This window comes from Martes martes, assembly GCF_963455335.1.
Source record: "Martes martes genome assembly, chromosome: 8".
Lineage (NCBI taxonomy): Eukaryota > Metazoa > Chordata > Mammalia > Carnivora > Mustelidae > Martes > Martes martes.
Window position 1 is genome coordinate 20,113,002 of NC_137895.1, and position 17,353 is coordinate 20,130,354.

At 35.4% G+C, this 17,353-nt stretch overlaps 1 protein-coding gene across 1 annotated transcript in view; it reads right to left on the minus strand.

Moving 5' to 3' along the window:
- Positions 1 to 17,353, minus strand: part of UTP20 (UTP20 small subunit processome component) — a 95,433-nt gene that overhangs the window by 23,446 nt on the left and 54,634 nt on the right. Inside the window, exons 29-41 of the mRNA XM_080810322.1 lie at positions 16,700 to 16,779; positions 15,010 to 15,227; positions 14,346 to 14,490; positions 12,583 to 12,670; positions 11,615 to 11,758; positions 11,157 to 11,207; positions 10,880 to 11,032; positions 8,712 to 8,867; positions 8,104 to 8,244; positions 7,313 to 7,450; positions 3,495 to 3,634; positions 3,236 to 3,318; positions 483 to 775 (exon numbers count right to left, since the gene is read on the minus strand). Coding sequence (XP_080666448.1) covers positions 483 to 775; positions 3,236 to 3,318; positions 3,495 to 3,634; positions 7,313 to 7,450; positions 8,104 to 8,244; positions 8,712 to 8,867; positions 10,880 to 11,032; positions 11,157 to 11,207; positions 11,615 to 11,758; positions 12,583 to 12,670; positions 14,346 to 14,490; positions 15,010 to 15,227; positions 16,700 to 16,779 — 1,830 coding nt within the window. The remainder of the gene's footprint in view (positions 1 to 482; positions 776 to 3,235; positions 3,319 to 3,494; positions 3,635 to 7,312; positions 7,451 to 8,103; positions 8,245 to 8,711; positions 8,868 to 10,879; positions 11,033 to 11,156; positions 11,208 to 11,614; positions 11,759 to 12,582; positions 12,671 to 14,345; positions 14,491 to 15,009; positions 15,228 to 16,699; positions 16,780 to 17,353) is intronic.

The window sequence follows — 17,353 nt, forward strand, 5'->3', positions numbered from 1 at the left end:
GCAGGCTAGATCTAGCCCATGGACCACAGTTTGCCAATCCATGTTTTACACTGAGAAGGAAAGCCTCTGACTTATTGAGAATCCACAGCTAAATGTTATCCCTGTTAACCAGGAAGAAGATGAATTTTGAACAGCAGAAAAGTGGCCAAGATGTTGTAAAGGAAAACATATTCTAATTTTTAAAAACCTTTTTTTTTTTTTTTTTTGGAAATGAGAGTCATCTCATTAACTGCTTTGGAGATAGAAAGCGTATGTCTACCATATGAAAACCATAACAAAGAAACACTGCTGCTTAGCTGCAGCAGGAGATGAACCTAAAGATGATGAGACAAATCAAGGGAGGTAAGTTGTGAAATGCTGAGGTAAAAGAAAAATCCCAAAGCTGAAGTCAATCAATAATAGTTTAGGAGCCTCAGTCTGAAAGGGCCCCACAAACACCCAGGGTTCACTCAGACATCCTGCGTCCCAAAAAGAATGATTACCGTAGATGCCAGGCATTTATGTAGCCTGGGTAGGATATCCCCAGTTATGGTTCCTTGGATATTTTTAATTGTTCTCTCCAATTCTTCCTTATTCCGCGGAAGGAAAGAGACGGACCCCGTGATACACTCAGGTTCTCTAGCTGATGTCCCTTCACAATCAGCTGGATCAGGATTTTGCAATTCTTTGCTGTTGTCGTCTGACAAACTCTTACATTTGTTTTCCTTCTCTTCCTCATCCATTTGCTCTAATTCCATGGTTTCATGTTCTGGCAACTCAATCACTTCTATTGCGTCTATGTTTAGTAAACAACAAAAGTCACCTTAAATCAAACAAGGAAACAACACAATTGTGTCATAGTCTTTCCCGCCAATATCTAATAAAAACTAATCATCACTATGGGTAGGCAAGATAAGTGCTGAGGAAAGAGCACTAAATGAGAGGGTTATGGTTTTTTGCTGTCTTTACAGTTTGGAGCCTAATGACAAATAGAGGCAAGTAAACTCACAATTATGAGGGTGGGAGAGCAAGTGCAGGGTACTTTGGGAATACGCTAGGAGGCTAGGTCAGCAGGGGGGTTCTTAGCAAAAAAAAAAACAACAAAAAAACCTTCCAAAGTACTGTGTTTGGGGGTTTCTAAAAACAAAAACCTATACTCATGAGCATGAAAATCTTAATGGCAGCCAAGAGTTCTCATGCAGAAATGTCCCTTATTATAGGGTTCAGTTTATTAAAGAAAATTAGGCAGTACAGTACTGTGAAGCAAGTCCAGGCTTGGCTCTGCTAACGAGCCATGTGACCAGAGTAGGCTTTCGATTCTTTGTCAGTAAGCTGGAGATGGCACCTTCCTTACAGGACTACTGTGATGATTAAATGAGATAAAGTCAATAATGCACCCCAAATATGTTTCTGACATTTCACTGACTTTCAAAAATAGCAGCTATTAGTCTTTATTTTGTTTATTGGCCATATAGCTTTATACTTACCATATTCCTTTACACTTCTGAACTGTAATTTTTTCATATAAAAAATAATGGGGTAACTACCAACTAAGATTCTTGTAAGATTTTTATAAGAACAAATAAGATAATGTCTTTAAAGGCCCAGGTCATAGTAGGTGCTCAATAAATATTCTAAACATATCTAAGAAGAAAAGAGATAGTTAAGCAAATAAAGTATTTTGATTTTTAATGTTTCGGTTTGCAAAATTACAAAATGTAGATTCCACTGCCTGAAGAAAAACTGTTAAGGGGCTTTTTAGTACATTAGTGGTTTAAGACACACATAGTGCCTACAAATTCAAGCCAGTCTTTGTTATTAATTAGTGTGGCTCTATAGTGATTTTACTATGAATCACAGAATTAGAAAATTCTGAATAGGAAGGAACGCCGGAGTAGTGCAAACTAAGGGCCAGAATATTTCAATGTCTTCAGCAAAAACAATTAGCTCACTGGTCCATTTAAGTGTTCATTCTTTTCTTTTAACAGGTTAAGGAAATTTCTAATTAGTCCTCATCTGATATCATGAATAGATGCTGAATTTAATCAACTATTTCCCTTGTGTCTCTTAAGATGACCACATGTTTTTTTGGATGCTAATATGTTAAATTCCATTAACCAACTGTACCAACTTCATGAGTTAGTGGAGGCTTCCTCTATCAATCATCTAAAATGGCAGGCATAGGCTGAAATTACCGATTCCTTAAATATTTGTAGAACCTCCCTATAAAACAGTGTGAACATGGTATTTTCATTAGAAGACGGTTTTTAACTATAGAGTCAATTTCTTTAGTGGCTAGAGGTGCATCCAAATTTTCTATTTCTTCTAAAGCCAGATTTTGTATTTTTGTTTTTAAGATTATTTATTTATTTGACAGAATGAGAGAGAGACAGTGAGAGAGGGAACATAAGCAGGGTGAGTGGGAAAGGTAGAAGCAGGCTTCCTGCTGAGCAAGGAGCCCAATGAAGGACTCGATCCCAGGACTCTGGAATCATGACCTGAACCGAAGGCAGATGCTTAATGACTGAGCCACCCAGGTGCCCCTGTATTTTATTTGTCTAAGAATCTGTATGTCTCATGCAAGTATTCAAATTTATAAGTACAAAGATCATAACATTATTTTACCTTTTTCATTTAACTATGACCTTTTAAAATTCTCAATGTTATATATGCCTTTATTTTCATTTTTCCATTTAACTATTTTATTTAATATATTTATTAAATTAAAATATTTATTTATTTATTTATTTCATTTAACTATTTTATTTAACTATCATTTAACTATGACCTTTTAAAATTCCCATATTATATATGCCTCTATTTTCACTTTTCACTGACCAATTTTGACAGCTTTGCCAATTTATAATCTTTTCAAATATCTACTTTTAGCTTTGATAAACTTTTCTTACTGTATCTACTTTATATTTCATTAATTGTTACTCTAATTTTAATTCTTATCTTATACTTTCTTTGGATCTGTTGCTTAATGTTCTTTCCATAATGCAGGTGGTAAAACTGGGTTTCTATATAAATAATCTATAGCTCATTTTTTTAATCATATAATTTAGACTGGCCTTCTCTATTCTTAAACAAGTTTTTACACAAATACTCAAACCATCTGCTTTAACTTCCTCCTGACTCATTCACTGGTCACTGTAGAAAAAGGTGGTAAGCTGAATTTTGCCAACTTTAATTCATCATCATCAGTTATCCAAGAAAAGAATGGAAATTTAGTAAGGAAGTTTTAAAAACTTACTTTCATCATTCTGGATTTTTCTTACTTGTTCTTCAAGAGTTTTGTGATCAAAGTGGAATGCTTCTAACACTATTACTAGCAAACTGTTAAAAAAAGAAGGTACACAGAAATGTTTGTTTGATTCACAACATCATTACATTAGCATAACCTCATTAATACAAGGTATAAGTAAACTGAGATTAGCAAGACCACTTCAAGAAATAATACAATGCTGATATTTTAAAAACAAAACAAAAATAAGAAGTCTGACCATACATACCTGACACCCAACTTTTGATGGATCTGTCCTGTCTGTAAAACATGAATGAAATGTTTCAAGTAATATATATATGCTGACCAAGAGAGATGTCTGCAAATAGCTCCAATAACTTCTGAGGCAGCAATGGTTATATTTTCATGCTGTAAAACAAATCAAGAGCATCAACATAGAATAACATTTGCCAACAAAATACAGAGTTAATTTCATACATTAAAAAGCTTAGACAGTAGGTGATCAGCAATTGTAAGGAAGGAATGCCCAAAGTATACTCCATTTCCCCCCTAGCTCTAAGAAAAGGCACTATCAATTAAAGGAATGACACTGTACTTTAAAGGATATTAATACATTTGGGCTTTTTCCCACTCAGACCTCTCTGATGGGTTCAAGTTTACAAACTGTAAATGAAGTAAATTCATGTGTAAAAGTTGACAAACACTGAAGTTAACTTTAATGCACAGCTCAACATTCAACAGTACACTGCACTGGAGACATCTCTTTCATGCCATCATAGAGAACAGGGACTGGACTTACCCTCCTACCTTAAACCAGGAAAGTAGACAAAAATATATGAAATAGCAGTTTTCAGACTCTGGACATCAAACAATACAGTTCAGTGTTACCTGACAGAAAGGTAACAAATGAAGTGTGTCTTATAATTGCCCTAATTCACAGTGTCACAGCACAAGAGGAGAAACTCAAAAAGGGCTCAGTGGTCTCCCTAATGTAAGGAGACAGAGTTGAGGCTGTGGCAGCTAGAGTCCACAGGGCAGAGCACCAGAGAAGAGAGTTACACAGAGAGGCAAGCTGCACAGGCATACCAAGAAGCAGAAAAATACCTCACAAGAAAATCAACCAGTTGAAATAGACCCCAAAATGAAACATATGATAGACAAATAGTAGACAAAGGCAGTAAGACATATGATAAAATTACATTCCATAAGATCAAGAAGGGAGAGGAAAGCAAGAACATGTTAAAGAGAAAGAGGTAAGGTATAAAAAAGGCCCAAACTGAATGTCTAGAAATGGAAAAGACAGTTCTGGGAGGGAAAACACACTAGATGGGATTAAAAGCAGATTAGACTTGGAAGAAGAAAAGACTAGAGAACCTGAAGACACAGTGATACAAAAATAAAACAAAATGAAACCCAGAAAAAAAAAAAGTAATGGAAAAAAAAAAGAAAGAAAAAAAAGGAAAAGAGCCTCAGTGTGTTTGGAATAACTTTGAGTGGCCTAATATACAGTGGGGTCTCCAAAAGTAAGAAAGGGACCCAAAGTATTCTTGAAAAAATAATGGCCAAAAATTTACAAATTTGAAGAACACTACAACTCAATAGCTCCAAGAAGCTCAACGAAGCACAAGAAACATGAAGAAAACTACACTAAGGCACACTGGATTCAAATGGCTTAAAACGAGTGATAAAGAGAAAAATTCCAAGGCAGCTTGAAAAAAAAAACAAAAAACAAAAAACATTACACTCAGAGGAATAAAGATAGGAATGACTTCTTGTTGGAAATGATATAAACCAGAAGACAGTAGAGCAATTATCTTTAAATAACAGAAAGAAAAAAAAATAACTGCCAATCTAGAATTCCATACCTAGAAACATTATCTATAAAAGCAAAAATAAGAAAAGACAAATATGAACTGAAAGACCTCATCATTAGTAGACCTGTGCCACAAAAAAAATCTGAAGGAGGTCTTCCTGTCAGGAGTAAAATGAAACAGGAATATGTCTGGATCTACCCAAAGGAATGACTGGAAAATTGTAAGCAATTGGAAGTGCCCAGAAATCACAAATATGTAAGTAAATATAAAAGATCTTTCCTTATTTTGAAAGATCTTTTTAAAAGATAATTGGCTATTTTTTTAAAAAGATTTTCTTTATTTGAGAGAGAGAAAGAGAGAAAGCAGAGCAGGGAGAGGGGCAGAGGGAGAAGCAGGCTCCCCGCTGAGCAAGGAGGGAGATGTAGGACTCAATCCCAGGATCATCACCTTAGCTGAGGGCAGACACTTAAGTGACTGAGCCACCCAGGCACCCCAATAATTGACTGTTTAAACCAAAAATAACGATGTATGGTGTGGTTTAAAACTGATGTAAAGCCAAAACCTATACAAAAATAGCTCCATGATAACTAGTAAGTCAACAGAGATAAAATAAAATCATTTAAAAAATCCAATTAATCCCATACAAGGAAAGAATAAAGAGGGACAAATGGAAAATAAGTAAAAACAACAATTTAAACGTAACCATATTAATACTGATATTAAATGTAAATGGCCTAAAACCAATTAAAAGGCAGAGGTTGTCAGATTTGACAAAACCACCAAGACTCAGTTATACGCTATCTACCAGAAACCAACAGTAAATATAAAGTCATAAATATGTTAAAAATAAAACATGAAAAGGGTATACCATGTTAACATCAACCAAAACAAAATATAACTTATTTTTTCCATCTACACCTCTTTCCTATTTTACTGCCATCAAAGTATAAGTTGGCTGCGCTTACTAACTCTTTAAACTGGAATTTTGGGGAGTATTCTTTCAATTACTTAGGTAATTTTTTTTTAATTTTTAAAATTTACTTATTATTTTTTTTAAAGATTTTATTTATTATTTATTTGACAGAGAGATCACCAGTAGGCAGAGAGGCAGGCAGAGAGAGAGAGAGAGAAAGAGAGGGAAGCAGGCTCCCTGCTGAGCAGAGAGCCCAATGCAGGGCTCGATCCCAAGAACCTGAGATCATGGCCTGAGCCGAAGGCAGAGGCTTAACCCACTGAACCACCCAGGTGCCCCCCTACTTAGGTAAAATTATTGAAACAACAGGGGAAACCTAACTTTGCACAACACCATGTGATCAACACAGTATAAATTCAAGTCACAACTCCTGGTATCACCTCAATTAGACTCGGATTTTTGGGTGCTGTCTTTCATCAATCTAAACAACAAATATTAAGGCCTTAGAATGTGCACGACACTGTTTTTGGCACTATATAGTATAATAATGTAGTATAATAATAATAATAATTTAACTTTGAGAAAGTTAAATACCTCACTTATTCCCAGTTTACTTTCCTATAAAATAGTGACAACAGCACCTATAGGGTTAAGTTATGATGAGGACGAAATAAGATTATGTTAAGTACTTAGAATAGTTCCTGTATCTGGTATAATGCTAAAGAAAAGGTAGCTATTGTTTAACTTCCTTTCTTATGAGCCATGTGGGAAAACAATGATTTTGCTAATTAATTATCAGAATTAAGTCCTATAATACAAAAATAAAAGTATGCTATGTTAGTAATGTGATCATTTTTTTTTTTTTTTAAAGATTTTTTATTTATTTGTCAGAGAGAGAGAGAGAGAGCGAGCGCATAGGCAGACAGAGTGGCAAGCAGAGGCAGAGGGTAAAGCAGGCTCCCCGCCAAGCAAGGAGCCTGATGTGGGACTCGATCCCAGGATCATGACCTGAGCCGAAGGCAGCCGCTTAACCGACTGAGCCACCCAGGCATCCCTGATCATTTATTTCTAAGAGGGGAACTATTTCGTGGTTGGCCTCTTTGGGCTAATAATAGTGAAAATAAAGATTAAAACTAATTAAATAAATAATAATAAAACTATTAAAATAAAGATAAAAAAAAAGATTAAAACCATTTATAGAGCATTTACTATGTGCCAAGTACCATTCTCAGGGCTTCAGAACTATTTTAAGTCTCTGTGTTGACATCAGTATGAATGTCACCAACACCATATGCACTTTGGAAAACTGCGTCATGGTATAGGTAGATGTTTAATGGTTTCCCTGACCTAATGTCCTACCTTGAGCATTTTCTCATCAAAAATTGGAGTCATGGCATAAGGCATGATGTAATTCTGAAGAGATTTAGAAGACAGGACAATTTTGCCTTCCATTAGTTGTTTTGCCAGTTTCTTCAAGGCTCTTGCTCGTCTGTGGATCTATGAGTTAGATAAAATAAGAATTAGTTACTGAATACACTCACCTACAACCAGGTCCATTTCAGTATCATGATACTTTTCCATGAAAAGATTAAAGGAGTGAAATACAGTCCATGTGTTACATGAACAAACACCTGTGCCTTGATTTCCTTCCAGAGATATAATCCATAGCATCTGTTTAACAAAGGATCCTAAAGCATTTATATACTTCTTAGGAAATGGCAGAGAAATGTGACCCTATTATTGTGGCTTATGATACCATGAAAGAAAACAGACCCTAGGAAAATTGATCACTTCCTGTGCTAATCTGACTGAAAATCAGGAAGACCAAGGAATGAGAGGCTCAAAACTTTTTGGAAAAGCAAAATATATCTTTTTTAATCAGAGAGAACAGTTTGAAATGCTTATTTTTTTAAAAATATTTTATTTATTTATTTGACAGAGATTACAAGTAGGAGGAGAGGCAGGCAGAGAGAGAGGAGGAAGCAGGCTCCCTGCTGAGCGGAGAGTCCGATATGGGGCTCGATCCCAGGACCCTGAGATCATGACCCGAGCCGAAGGCAGAGGCTTTAACCCACTGAGCCACCCAGGCGCCCCTGAGATGCTTATTTTATAGGCAGGAAAAAAGAACTCAACACGGAAGTGTCTTCTACCTGAATGTGCTTCATATTCTCAAAGAAGTCCATTTCTGGATCATGGCAATCAGTGAGCTGTACCAAGTCTTTAAATTCTGGTTGATCTGGAAAGGTTTGAATTAAGCAGGAAAGCACTGTGGTATAATCCTGTTGTATATTCTGCAAATGCCAAATTGAGAAAAACAAATTTTTTTTTTAAAGAATTTGGTGGGTATTAAGGAGGGCACATATTGAATGGAGCACTGGGGTATGGTGCATAAACAATGAATTTTTGGAACTGGAAAAAAATTAAATTAAATTAAAAAAAGAAATTAAAAAATTAAAAATAAAAGAATTTGCTTTCTAGATAATAAAAAGAAACACAGAAAAAAACCACTATAATGTATACAATTTTCTTTTAATGTAAAACATTCCCACTGTAAACACAAACTGTAAGATCAGAAGTGATCACTCTCCTTTATAGTCCCACTCTCCTTTTAAGAGTTTTGTACTTATGCAATTAAGTATTTTAATTAAATGTAATAAGCTGTTTTTAACAACAACTTAAGTAGGGAAAAATAAAAGCAAAAACAAAATCCGTAACGGTAGTACATAAAAGACAAAGATATAATTGCAAACCCCAATACCTCTGTCTGGCTCTTCAATCCTTTCCTCAATTTCTCCAGGAGTGAACGATGAATGATTTCCCTATATTCTTTCTCTGTGACATTCAGGGCAGCTAGCTTTTTGATGATACTCATCAGGCACATGCTGGCATTATCACTTAAAGACATGTCTCCTAACTTGAAACAGGAAAAAAACAAAACAAAACAAAATTATTGTGTGTAATAACTATAATATGGAATATTATTTCCCAATGAACAGTTTACAAAATGTTGATACTCCTCTATGTAAAGATCCCTCCTAAGAAATGTTCCCCAAGTACATCATATCTAAGGAAGAACTAAATGTAGGGCTGTGAGGAATATGCACGCATACCTCAGAGATACTGTGACTTTGGTTCCAGACCACCAGAGCAAAGTGAAAATCATAATAAAGTGAGTGAAATGAGCAAATGAATTTTTTGGGTTCCCAGTGCATATAAAAGTTATGTTTACACTATACTATAATTTATTAAGTGTGTAATAGCATTATGTCTAAAAAAACAAGGTGCATGCCTTAATTAAAAAATACTTACCATGATCTGTTATTTCAGTGCATCATAATCACTGATCGCAGATCATCATGATAAATATAATCATAATGAAAAAATGAAATACTGTGAGAATCACCAAGATATGACACAGAGATATAAAATAAACAAATGCTGTTGGAAAATGGTGCTGATAGGACTTGTTCAAAGCAGGGTTGTCACAAGCCTTCAATTTGTAAAAAAAAAAATGCCAAAACCAAAAAACACAGTATCCGCAAAGCATGATAAAATGAGGTAGTCCTGTAGTAAATAACTGAAAAATCATGCTTACTGAGAAGTCACACTCTGATTTGGAAAATATGATGCAATAGACTTTTTGATTAGTTTTATTTCTCAAAGCAAACAGAATAAAAAATTCACTAATGCTCGTTTTCAATATTTAGTATCATGTGATAACTGAAAACGACAGAGTTGGCTGGTATAATTTTGGTTAGTTGTGCTCCAATTCCCAGTTTGAGCAATGTAGGTAGTGAATGTGGAGAAAGTATTGCCAACTCAGCCAAGTAGGCAGTGATTTGGAATTCTTTGTGCTAGAACTGATATGAAATATGAAGAATTAGCCCCAAATGGGGAGATTACTTTTTCATACATTACATAATCATTAATATCAGATGAATAGTTATAAAATGCCACAAAGAGATTACTGATGACATTACATGGTTAACTATAAATCAAAGGTTTCATTTTCCCCAGTTTTGGGTTTTAATTCAGTCCAGCAACATGGTACTTAAAATAGTATGAACCCTTTATATTTCTGAATCAATAAAAGAGGATAAACTGTCAAATAATACAGTGACAAAACTTCAAAACACTGAGATATAATTGAAATACTATACAATTCACCCTTTTAAAGTGTACAATTCAATGTTTTTTGGATATTCACAAGGTTGTACAGCCATCACCACTATCTAACTTCAGAACATTTTCATCCCCCCCACCCCCCCAAATAAAACCCTGTGCCAATCAGAAGTCCTTTCTCACCATTCCCATTTCTCCCTCCCTGGCAGCCCTTGGTAACCACGGATTTACTTTCTGTCTCTATGAATTTCCCCTATTCTAGCAAATAAATTTTGTATTTTTCAAAGTGCTTCCACATACTATTTTATTCAAAATATTTGTCTTTTAGATCATGGGAATAACAATATGGTCTTCACCAAACAAAACAGTCTGCGGCTACAAGAAATTTTACCAAAAATCTGTGTCTTGCTCACAACACAAGAAATCGGGTCATGCAATTACCATATGATCTCTCTGATATGAAGAATTTGAGAAGCAGAACGGGGGACCATGGGGTATAGGGGGAGAAAAATGAAACAAGATGGGATCAGGAGGGAGACAAGCCATAAGAGACGCTTAATATCATGAAACAAACTGAGGGTTGCTGGGCCGTGGGGGTAGGGATAGGGTGGTTGGGTTATGGACACTGGGGAGTGTATGTGCTATGGTGAGTCCTGTGAAGCGTGTAAGCCTGATGATTCACAGACGTGTACCCCCGGGGCAAATAATACATTATATGTTAATAAAAAAAAAGAAATCAGGTCATGTAGTTGTATTATCAAAACAATGACAAACAATTCATAAATTTTTGCTATAAAAACCTACCTCCATATTATAGAAACAATTATGCATAACTGGAATTAAGTAGTTAACATCCACAGTTTGCATCTCTTTAATATAAGAGGTGATAGTCTGGAATGTTGCAAAGCGAACATCAAAGTTGATATCATCAAGATGTCTTTGATCAAAGGCATTAAGCTACAAGAAATGAAAACATTGAAACACTGTGAAACACTGAAAACATAGATGAAGGTACACAAATCCTAAATAAACAAAAATGACAACACTTTTGAAGCAAAAGAGAAATATAAGACTTTCTTACCTTGACAACATCAGTAATATATTTTAATCCACTCTCAAAATCAGAAAGAGTCTAAAAGGAATGAAAACAGTATATTATTATTGAATAAAACCTTAACTTTTCTTTCTTTTTTTTTTTTTAAAGATTTTATTTATTTATTTGACGGAGAGAGATCACAAGTAGGCAGAGAGGCAGGCAGAGAGAGGGGGAAGTAGGCTCCCTGCTGAGCCGAGAGCCCAATGCGGGTCTTGATCCCAGGACCCTGAGATCATGACCTGAGCCAAAGGCAGAGGCTTAACCCAGAGCCATCCAGGTGCCCCAAATCTTAACTTTTCTGTCCTCCTCCCATCAATTCCCTCTTTCCACTCAAATTTCTATGAAACATCATGCTGACACCAAGGAAGCTGTCAATATGTGTTACATGTCACAGTGATCTTTTTAAAAAGGGGTGGTTTGGGGTAAAAATGAATACTACAGACCTGGAAAACTGTACAAAGCAATTGTCTTGACAACTTATTCTTAATAACCGAGAAGAGTTTTGCTAGAGGCTTGAGGAAGTTTGTAGGCTCCAGACAATGTTTCAACAGGTTTTGTACTGTCACCAAAATATCAACCTCTGTATCCTTAAGAAGGAACATTAAGAGAAATCACATTTCAGTAATTCAGAAAACTGGTCAACTTGGCTTTAATATTATAGCACAGAAAATAACTTTCAATAAGCACAAGAAGTAATCAGAAAAGTTATTTCATAGGCCTTTGAAAGTTCTTAGCATTTTAACTTCACCTAAAATCCACAATAATGTCCATTAACAGTTACTTCCTTTAATTCTACTAGAAAATACACATGGTTTTGGAACATAATTTCTCCTATGTCCAGTCCAAAAAGGGCCAAGAAAAATGAGGTTGCTGAAGAAAAATACTCACTTCTGGTTCTCTACAGATCTGTGGTCTTCTATACTGAATTACTGTGTATAAGAGATGTTCAGTGTAGCTACTAAAGCCTCACTGAGTTTGAGCCATTTGATTTGACTTGAGATTAAACTAAAAGTTGGAAAATTATTTTAGAAACTCCTAGCTGCATGTAATATTAATATAGTCTGACTTTTCATTAGCAGTTCTGCAACTGTGATGCATACTTAAGATTATACGATGTGCTTCTTGGGTTCCAGATTTGTTACTGATCAAAGTGAGAGGAAAAAAATCTCGAAATGGATTAGAAGTTAAAGAAAGGAAAATGAAGGATTGATGATGGTGCTTCCACCCTCTTGTTCCCCCCATTCCTACCTCCTTCCCAATGTGTCTCCTCTATTTTTAATTTTATATTTCTGTATAAAATCTTTTTGCAAATACATCACAGAATCTAACCAATGGAAATTATCGCTCATGGATGAACCTTAATAATAAAATACCACTTTAACGACAAAGCCAATGTCCTGTGAATTTTTACCTGAGGAATATTGCCACGGTGGAGGAAAGGAAGAAGAAGTGTGATGAGCAGAGAACTTTGTTCTTTGTCTCTCATGAACTTGCTGATCCTAGAGAAGGTGAAAAACTGATATGTAAGATACACAAGTTAAGAGTATTTCTCTAAGAAGTTAAACGTTTTGTAGAAAACATGTGACAGACACAGGTGGCTTTTATGTGTTCATGTAGGAAAAGTTTAACTGACTTACATGCAGCGTCCACTTTTCTCTCCAACTTCAGGCTCATGGCTACTAATCTATTTCTCTAGCAACATCTGATTTTATAGGTGAGTTAGAGTAAACTCCGATGCTATAATCTGACAATTAGCAATTTCTTTTTTAAAATTATTTTTGGTATTATTATTTTTTGGCAATTAGTAATTTCTCACTTCACAAAGAAAATAACATTTTTAAGTGCCAAGACTTGTTTAAGGCTTTACATGCGGTATTTCAATTTAACTCCCATGATAGCCTTCCATAGAGAAATGATTTTTAGCCCCATTTTGCCCAAAGAAAACTGAGACTCAGAGAAGCTGATGTCACACATCTAAGAAGTGGCAGAGCAGGTCTTTCAAACCCAGTCTTTATGGTGCCTAATCTCTCACCTTCTTTTCACTACCACACAGCCTGTGATAAAATTAAATGAGTGTATTTTGTATGGTTTCCCATTCTGTATAACTTAGAAATACAATAGTACGAATAAAACATTTCAAAGCAATTCCTGAAAGATTCTAATACATCATTTTGTTGTTGTTGAGGTAACAGAAAAAATAAACTTTGAACAGTTAAGTCCTGTAACAATTCAGAGTTTAAAATGGAAACATTTTTTGTACTCTGGTTTAACAACCCTGCTACAGAAGACACAATTTTATATTACTAGGTCTATTGTCAAAAAGAATCTTCAAAAATCCTTGCAAGATCTTGACCCTTAAAAAACAAATAAACAGAACAACCACAACATGCTCTTTTAAATGAATTATTTTTATCAATTAAACTAAAAAAAAAGTATGAAAACTATGCGATCTCATGTAACTCAAAATTCTAACTGAACAAAATATACAAATCTATTAGCCTACTTTAGAATTTTTTTTTTCAAAGATTTTATTTATTTAGTTGACAGGGAGAGAGATCACAAGTAGGCAGAGAGGCAGACAGAGAGAGAGGGGGAAGCAGGCTCCCTGCTGAGCAGAGAGCCCGATGTGGGGCTTGATCCCAGGACCCCGAGACATGACCTGAGCTGAAGGCAGAGGCTTTAACCCACTGAGCCACCCAGGCGCCCCCTACTTTAGAATTTTGAAGATTATTCTCTCATAATAAAATGAAGATAGATGCCATAGAAGTTTTCTAATGAATATACCGGCAGAGAAAAAGAATTCTATGTTATCTTAAAAATGGAGGGCATTTGGGACGCCTGGGTGGCTCAGTTGGTTGGGCGGCTGCCTTCAGCTCAGGTCATGATCCCGGCGTCCTGGGATCGAGTTCCACATCGGGCTCCTTGCTCCGCAGGGAGCCTGCTTCATCCTCTGCCACTCTGTCTGCCTGTGCTCACTCTCTCTCTCTCTCTCTCTCTCTCTCTGACAAATAAATAAATAAAATCTTTAAAAAAAAAAATGGAGGGCATTTAAAAATACTTAAAACCTTTTCAGCTTATTACCACATTAAAATAATTGAAAAACTGGGTAAAAATTAGCAAAAATTAAAACCACGGATAGTAATGTTATCTTTTAAGGACCAATATATCACTTACTTTGACAGAATGCCAAGTTCCTTACTGACTTGTGCCCTGTTCTTCTTCTTTTTCACCTTTTCTGCACTTATTGTGGTTTTGCTAAGATACTGGAGAATTGCAGGTACATGAGGTAGAATTAATCGTCCTCCCATCGTGATAGACTCTGAAAAAAAAAGTAATAAATGTTTTGATTTTAATGAACTATTAAAAAATAATTGTATCCTATCTTCATAATGATAGACAAGGAGAGCACTCAATTTTCATAAAAATATAATAAATTTTAACTGTAAAGATTAAATAACTTTTTTCTTAGTCATAATAGCAGTATTATTAGCTAAATTATAAATTTATATATGAGACCCTGAGGCTTTATGTAAGCCATTTTTGGTATTAGTAAAAGAACTGTTAGGATAATTTGACAAGAAGAATTCAGAGACATGACAGTGGAAGTCATTAAATTTCCTGATGGATAGTTGAGCTTTCTGGAGCATAAATAATCTGAATTTCTACCACTACACAGAAAATTCAGTTTACATAAATTGGTATTAATTCCTAGAGAAAAGAAACTCTTTTAATAATAAAAGTAATTAAAAGAAACAAATTGTGTTGACATTTTCCATTCTGAGGGCACAAATGCTACTTCAGAAATCTAAGAATCGTTTACTTTGTACAGCACACATACCATCTGCACCTTCCATGTACACACATCCAGTTACTGGCAAGCTCAAAAGTGTTTCAGTGGGTTCAAAATCTGGAAGGTTAAGAAGGTCATCGGCTATATCCATCACAATAGAGGCTGTGGCTTCTGAGAGATTCTTTGCTGAGAGAATTGCAAAAACGTTGGTCAGGATATCACACTCTGGGTACCCAGGTTTCTGTTTAGCCAGGAAAGGGAAATATCTGCAAGGAAAAACATTGAAGTTGTCATCTTATTTCTCAATATTTTTTTTTCTGAAAACAAGTTCAATAAGAATTTCCATATTGAGTTTAAATATGTATGTGTACCAACATCAAAAGGGAAATTACTTTAAAATCTAAAATTTGATGAATAATTCCAGGCACCTCACAAAGACTGTTATTTAGGCACTTTATGTATATGTCTCATTTAATCCAAATAACATCTCTATAATTTGGTAACCTTGTCCCCACGTTACACACAAAAAAACTGAGACATGTCTAAAGCCACTGAGGTAGTAAGTTGTAAAGCTGAGACCTGAACATGGTATGAGCCTTTTCGAAAAGAAATGTACTGAAGACAGGCTATTTTTCAACTATAAACTTTCTAGAATGTGAATGTTTATACACTCACATAAAAACCAATGCTGTACAACATGGGAATCAGGAGTACAGACCGAAGAAACATTAACCATATCAGGATATGCAACATTCAGAGATCAGCATCATTTTTGGGAGAGGTAGTGAATCCATCCCCAAGTATGAAAGATGAAAGACACAAACAAATGACAGGAGCATCCTACCCAGAGGAAACACACCAACAAGGATAGAGTGCACAAAGGCTTTCCAGCCAGTGGCAAACCAGCAACTGTTCTACTTCAGGGATGTAGTCCTCTAGCAATCAGCAGGAAGGTAAAACCAAAAAAATTCAGATAGTTTTACCACTTTATTATCATTGGAAAAAGAGCTCAAGCGCTTTTAACATACTTAGTATTAACAAACTGAGGAAAAGTTGGAAGTACGTACCTAACAATAACAGTACTTCTGATTTTTAAGTATAAATGAAACTGTAAAACTAGCAAAAATGCGTGTTTTACTAAAATATGTGTAAGTTTAACTTACATTGCAGAATGTTATTTTACCTTTTTTTTTTAAGATTTTATTTTTATATTTGACAGAGAGAGAACACAAGTAGACAGAGAGAGAGAGAGGGAAGCAGACTCCCTGCTGAGCAGAGAGCCCAATATGGGACTCAGTCCCAGGACCCTGAGATCATGACCTGAGCCGAAGGCAGAGGCTTAACCCACTGAGACACCCAGGTGCCCCCTATTTTTCCCTTTTTCAAAAATAATAAATGAACACTCTAAAGATATATCATAAAAATTACCTCTTCCCTGTTCTGGGGTACCCAAACCTCCACATGCTATAGTAACATTACCAGTTTCTCACATATCCTTCTAGGCATTTTCTACTTCATTTTATATTTATACACATGCACAGGTATTTTTCTTGGGTTACACTGTTCTGCAGCTTGTGTTTTTTTTAAACCTGTGTATTCTGAAATTTGGCTACCTTATTCTCTTTAACTGCACCTATAGTATTTCACCATAAATCATATTATTAGTAACCTTGACTCATTTTGACTAGAATGGTCTAAAACACTGTCCTTTTTAAAGGTGGGAGAAAAATGGTCATACCTTGCATTTCTGCTCCAGACACTAATTAGTTTCAGCAGAGGAGTAGGAGAATACTGACTCTCAGATCCAAGCCTTCTGATCTAGGACACAAAATAAAAACAGAATACAAAATAAAAACACATACAGAATTGTCGGAAAAAAACAACTAAAAAGCAGAGCAAGTACAGAAATCGCACCAGAGGATAAACAGCCAAGGGACAGAGATTAACATTTAAAGGACAGACTGAAGAAAAAATAAAGGAATCCAAAATAATGGTTACAGGGGAAAAGTGGCAAAGATGGAGCAAGAAGTGCTAGACCCTTAGAAGGAATGAGGTACTTTAGGTTTCAACTGGTTAGAAATGACAGAGCTCAAGCAGCTAGAATTCCTAAAATCAAGTCTCCTCCATAGTCTTTTTAGCTATAGTTAAACAACAGGTGTCATCACAAAATGGTTACAAACAAGGTAACAAGGATATCTGTGTATTTTCTCTTATGCTTGTCAAAAATCCAGAGACACATCACTGAGGTGCTGTAACAGTTATATTCCATTTGCTTAAGAGACACAACCATATTCAAATTAACCTTAAGTATAAATGTCGTGGTATTACAGAAACCAGCTCTTGAGCTTTAAGTGATAGTAGAGGCAAAGCAAAGTGTTCTAAAATGTTCAGA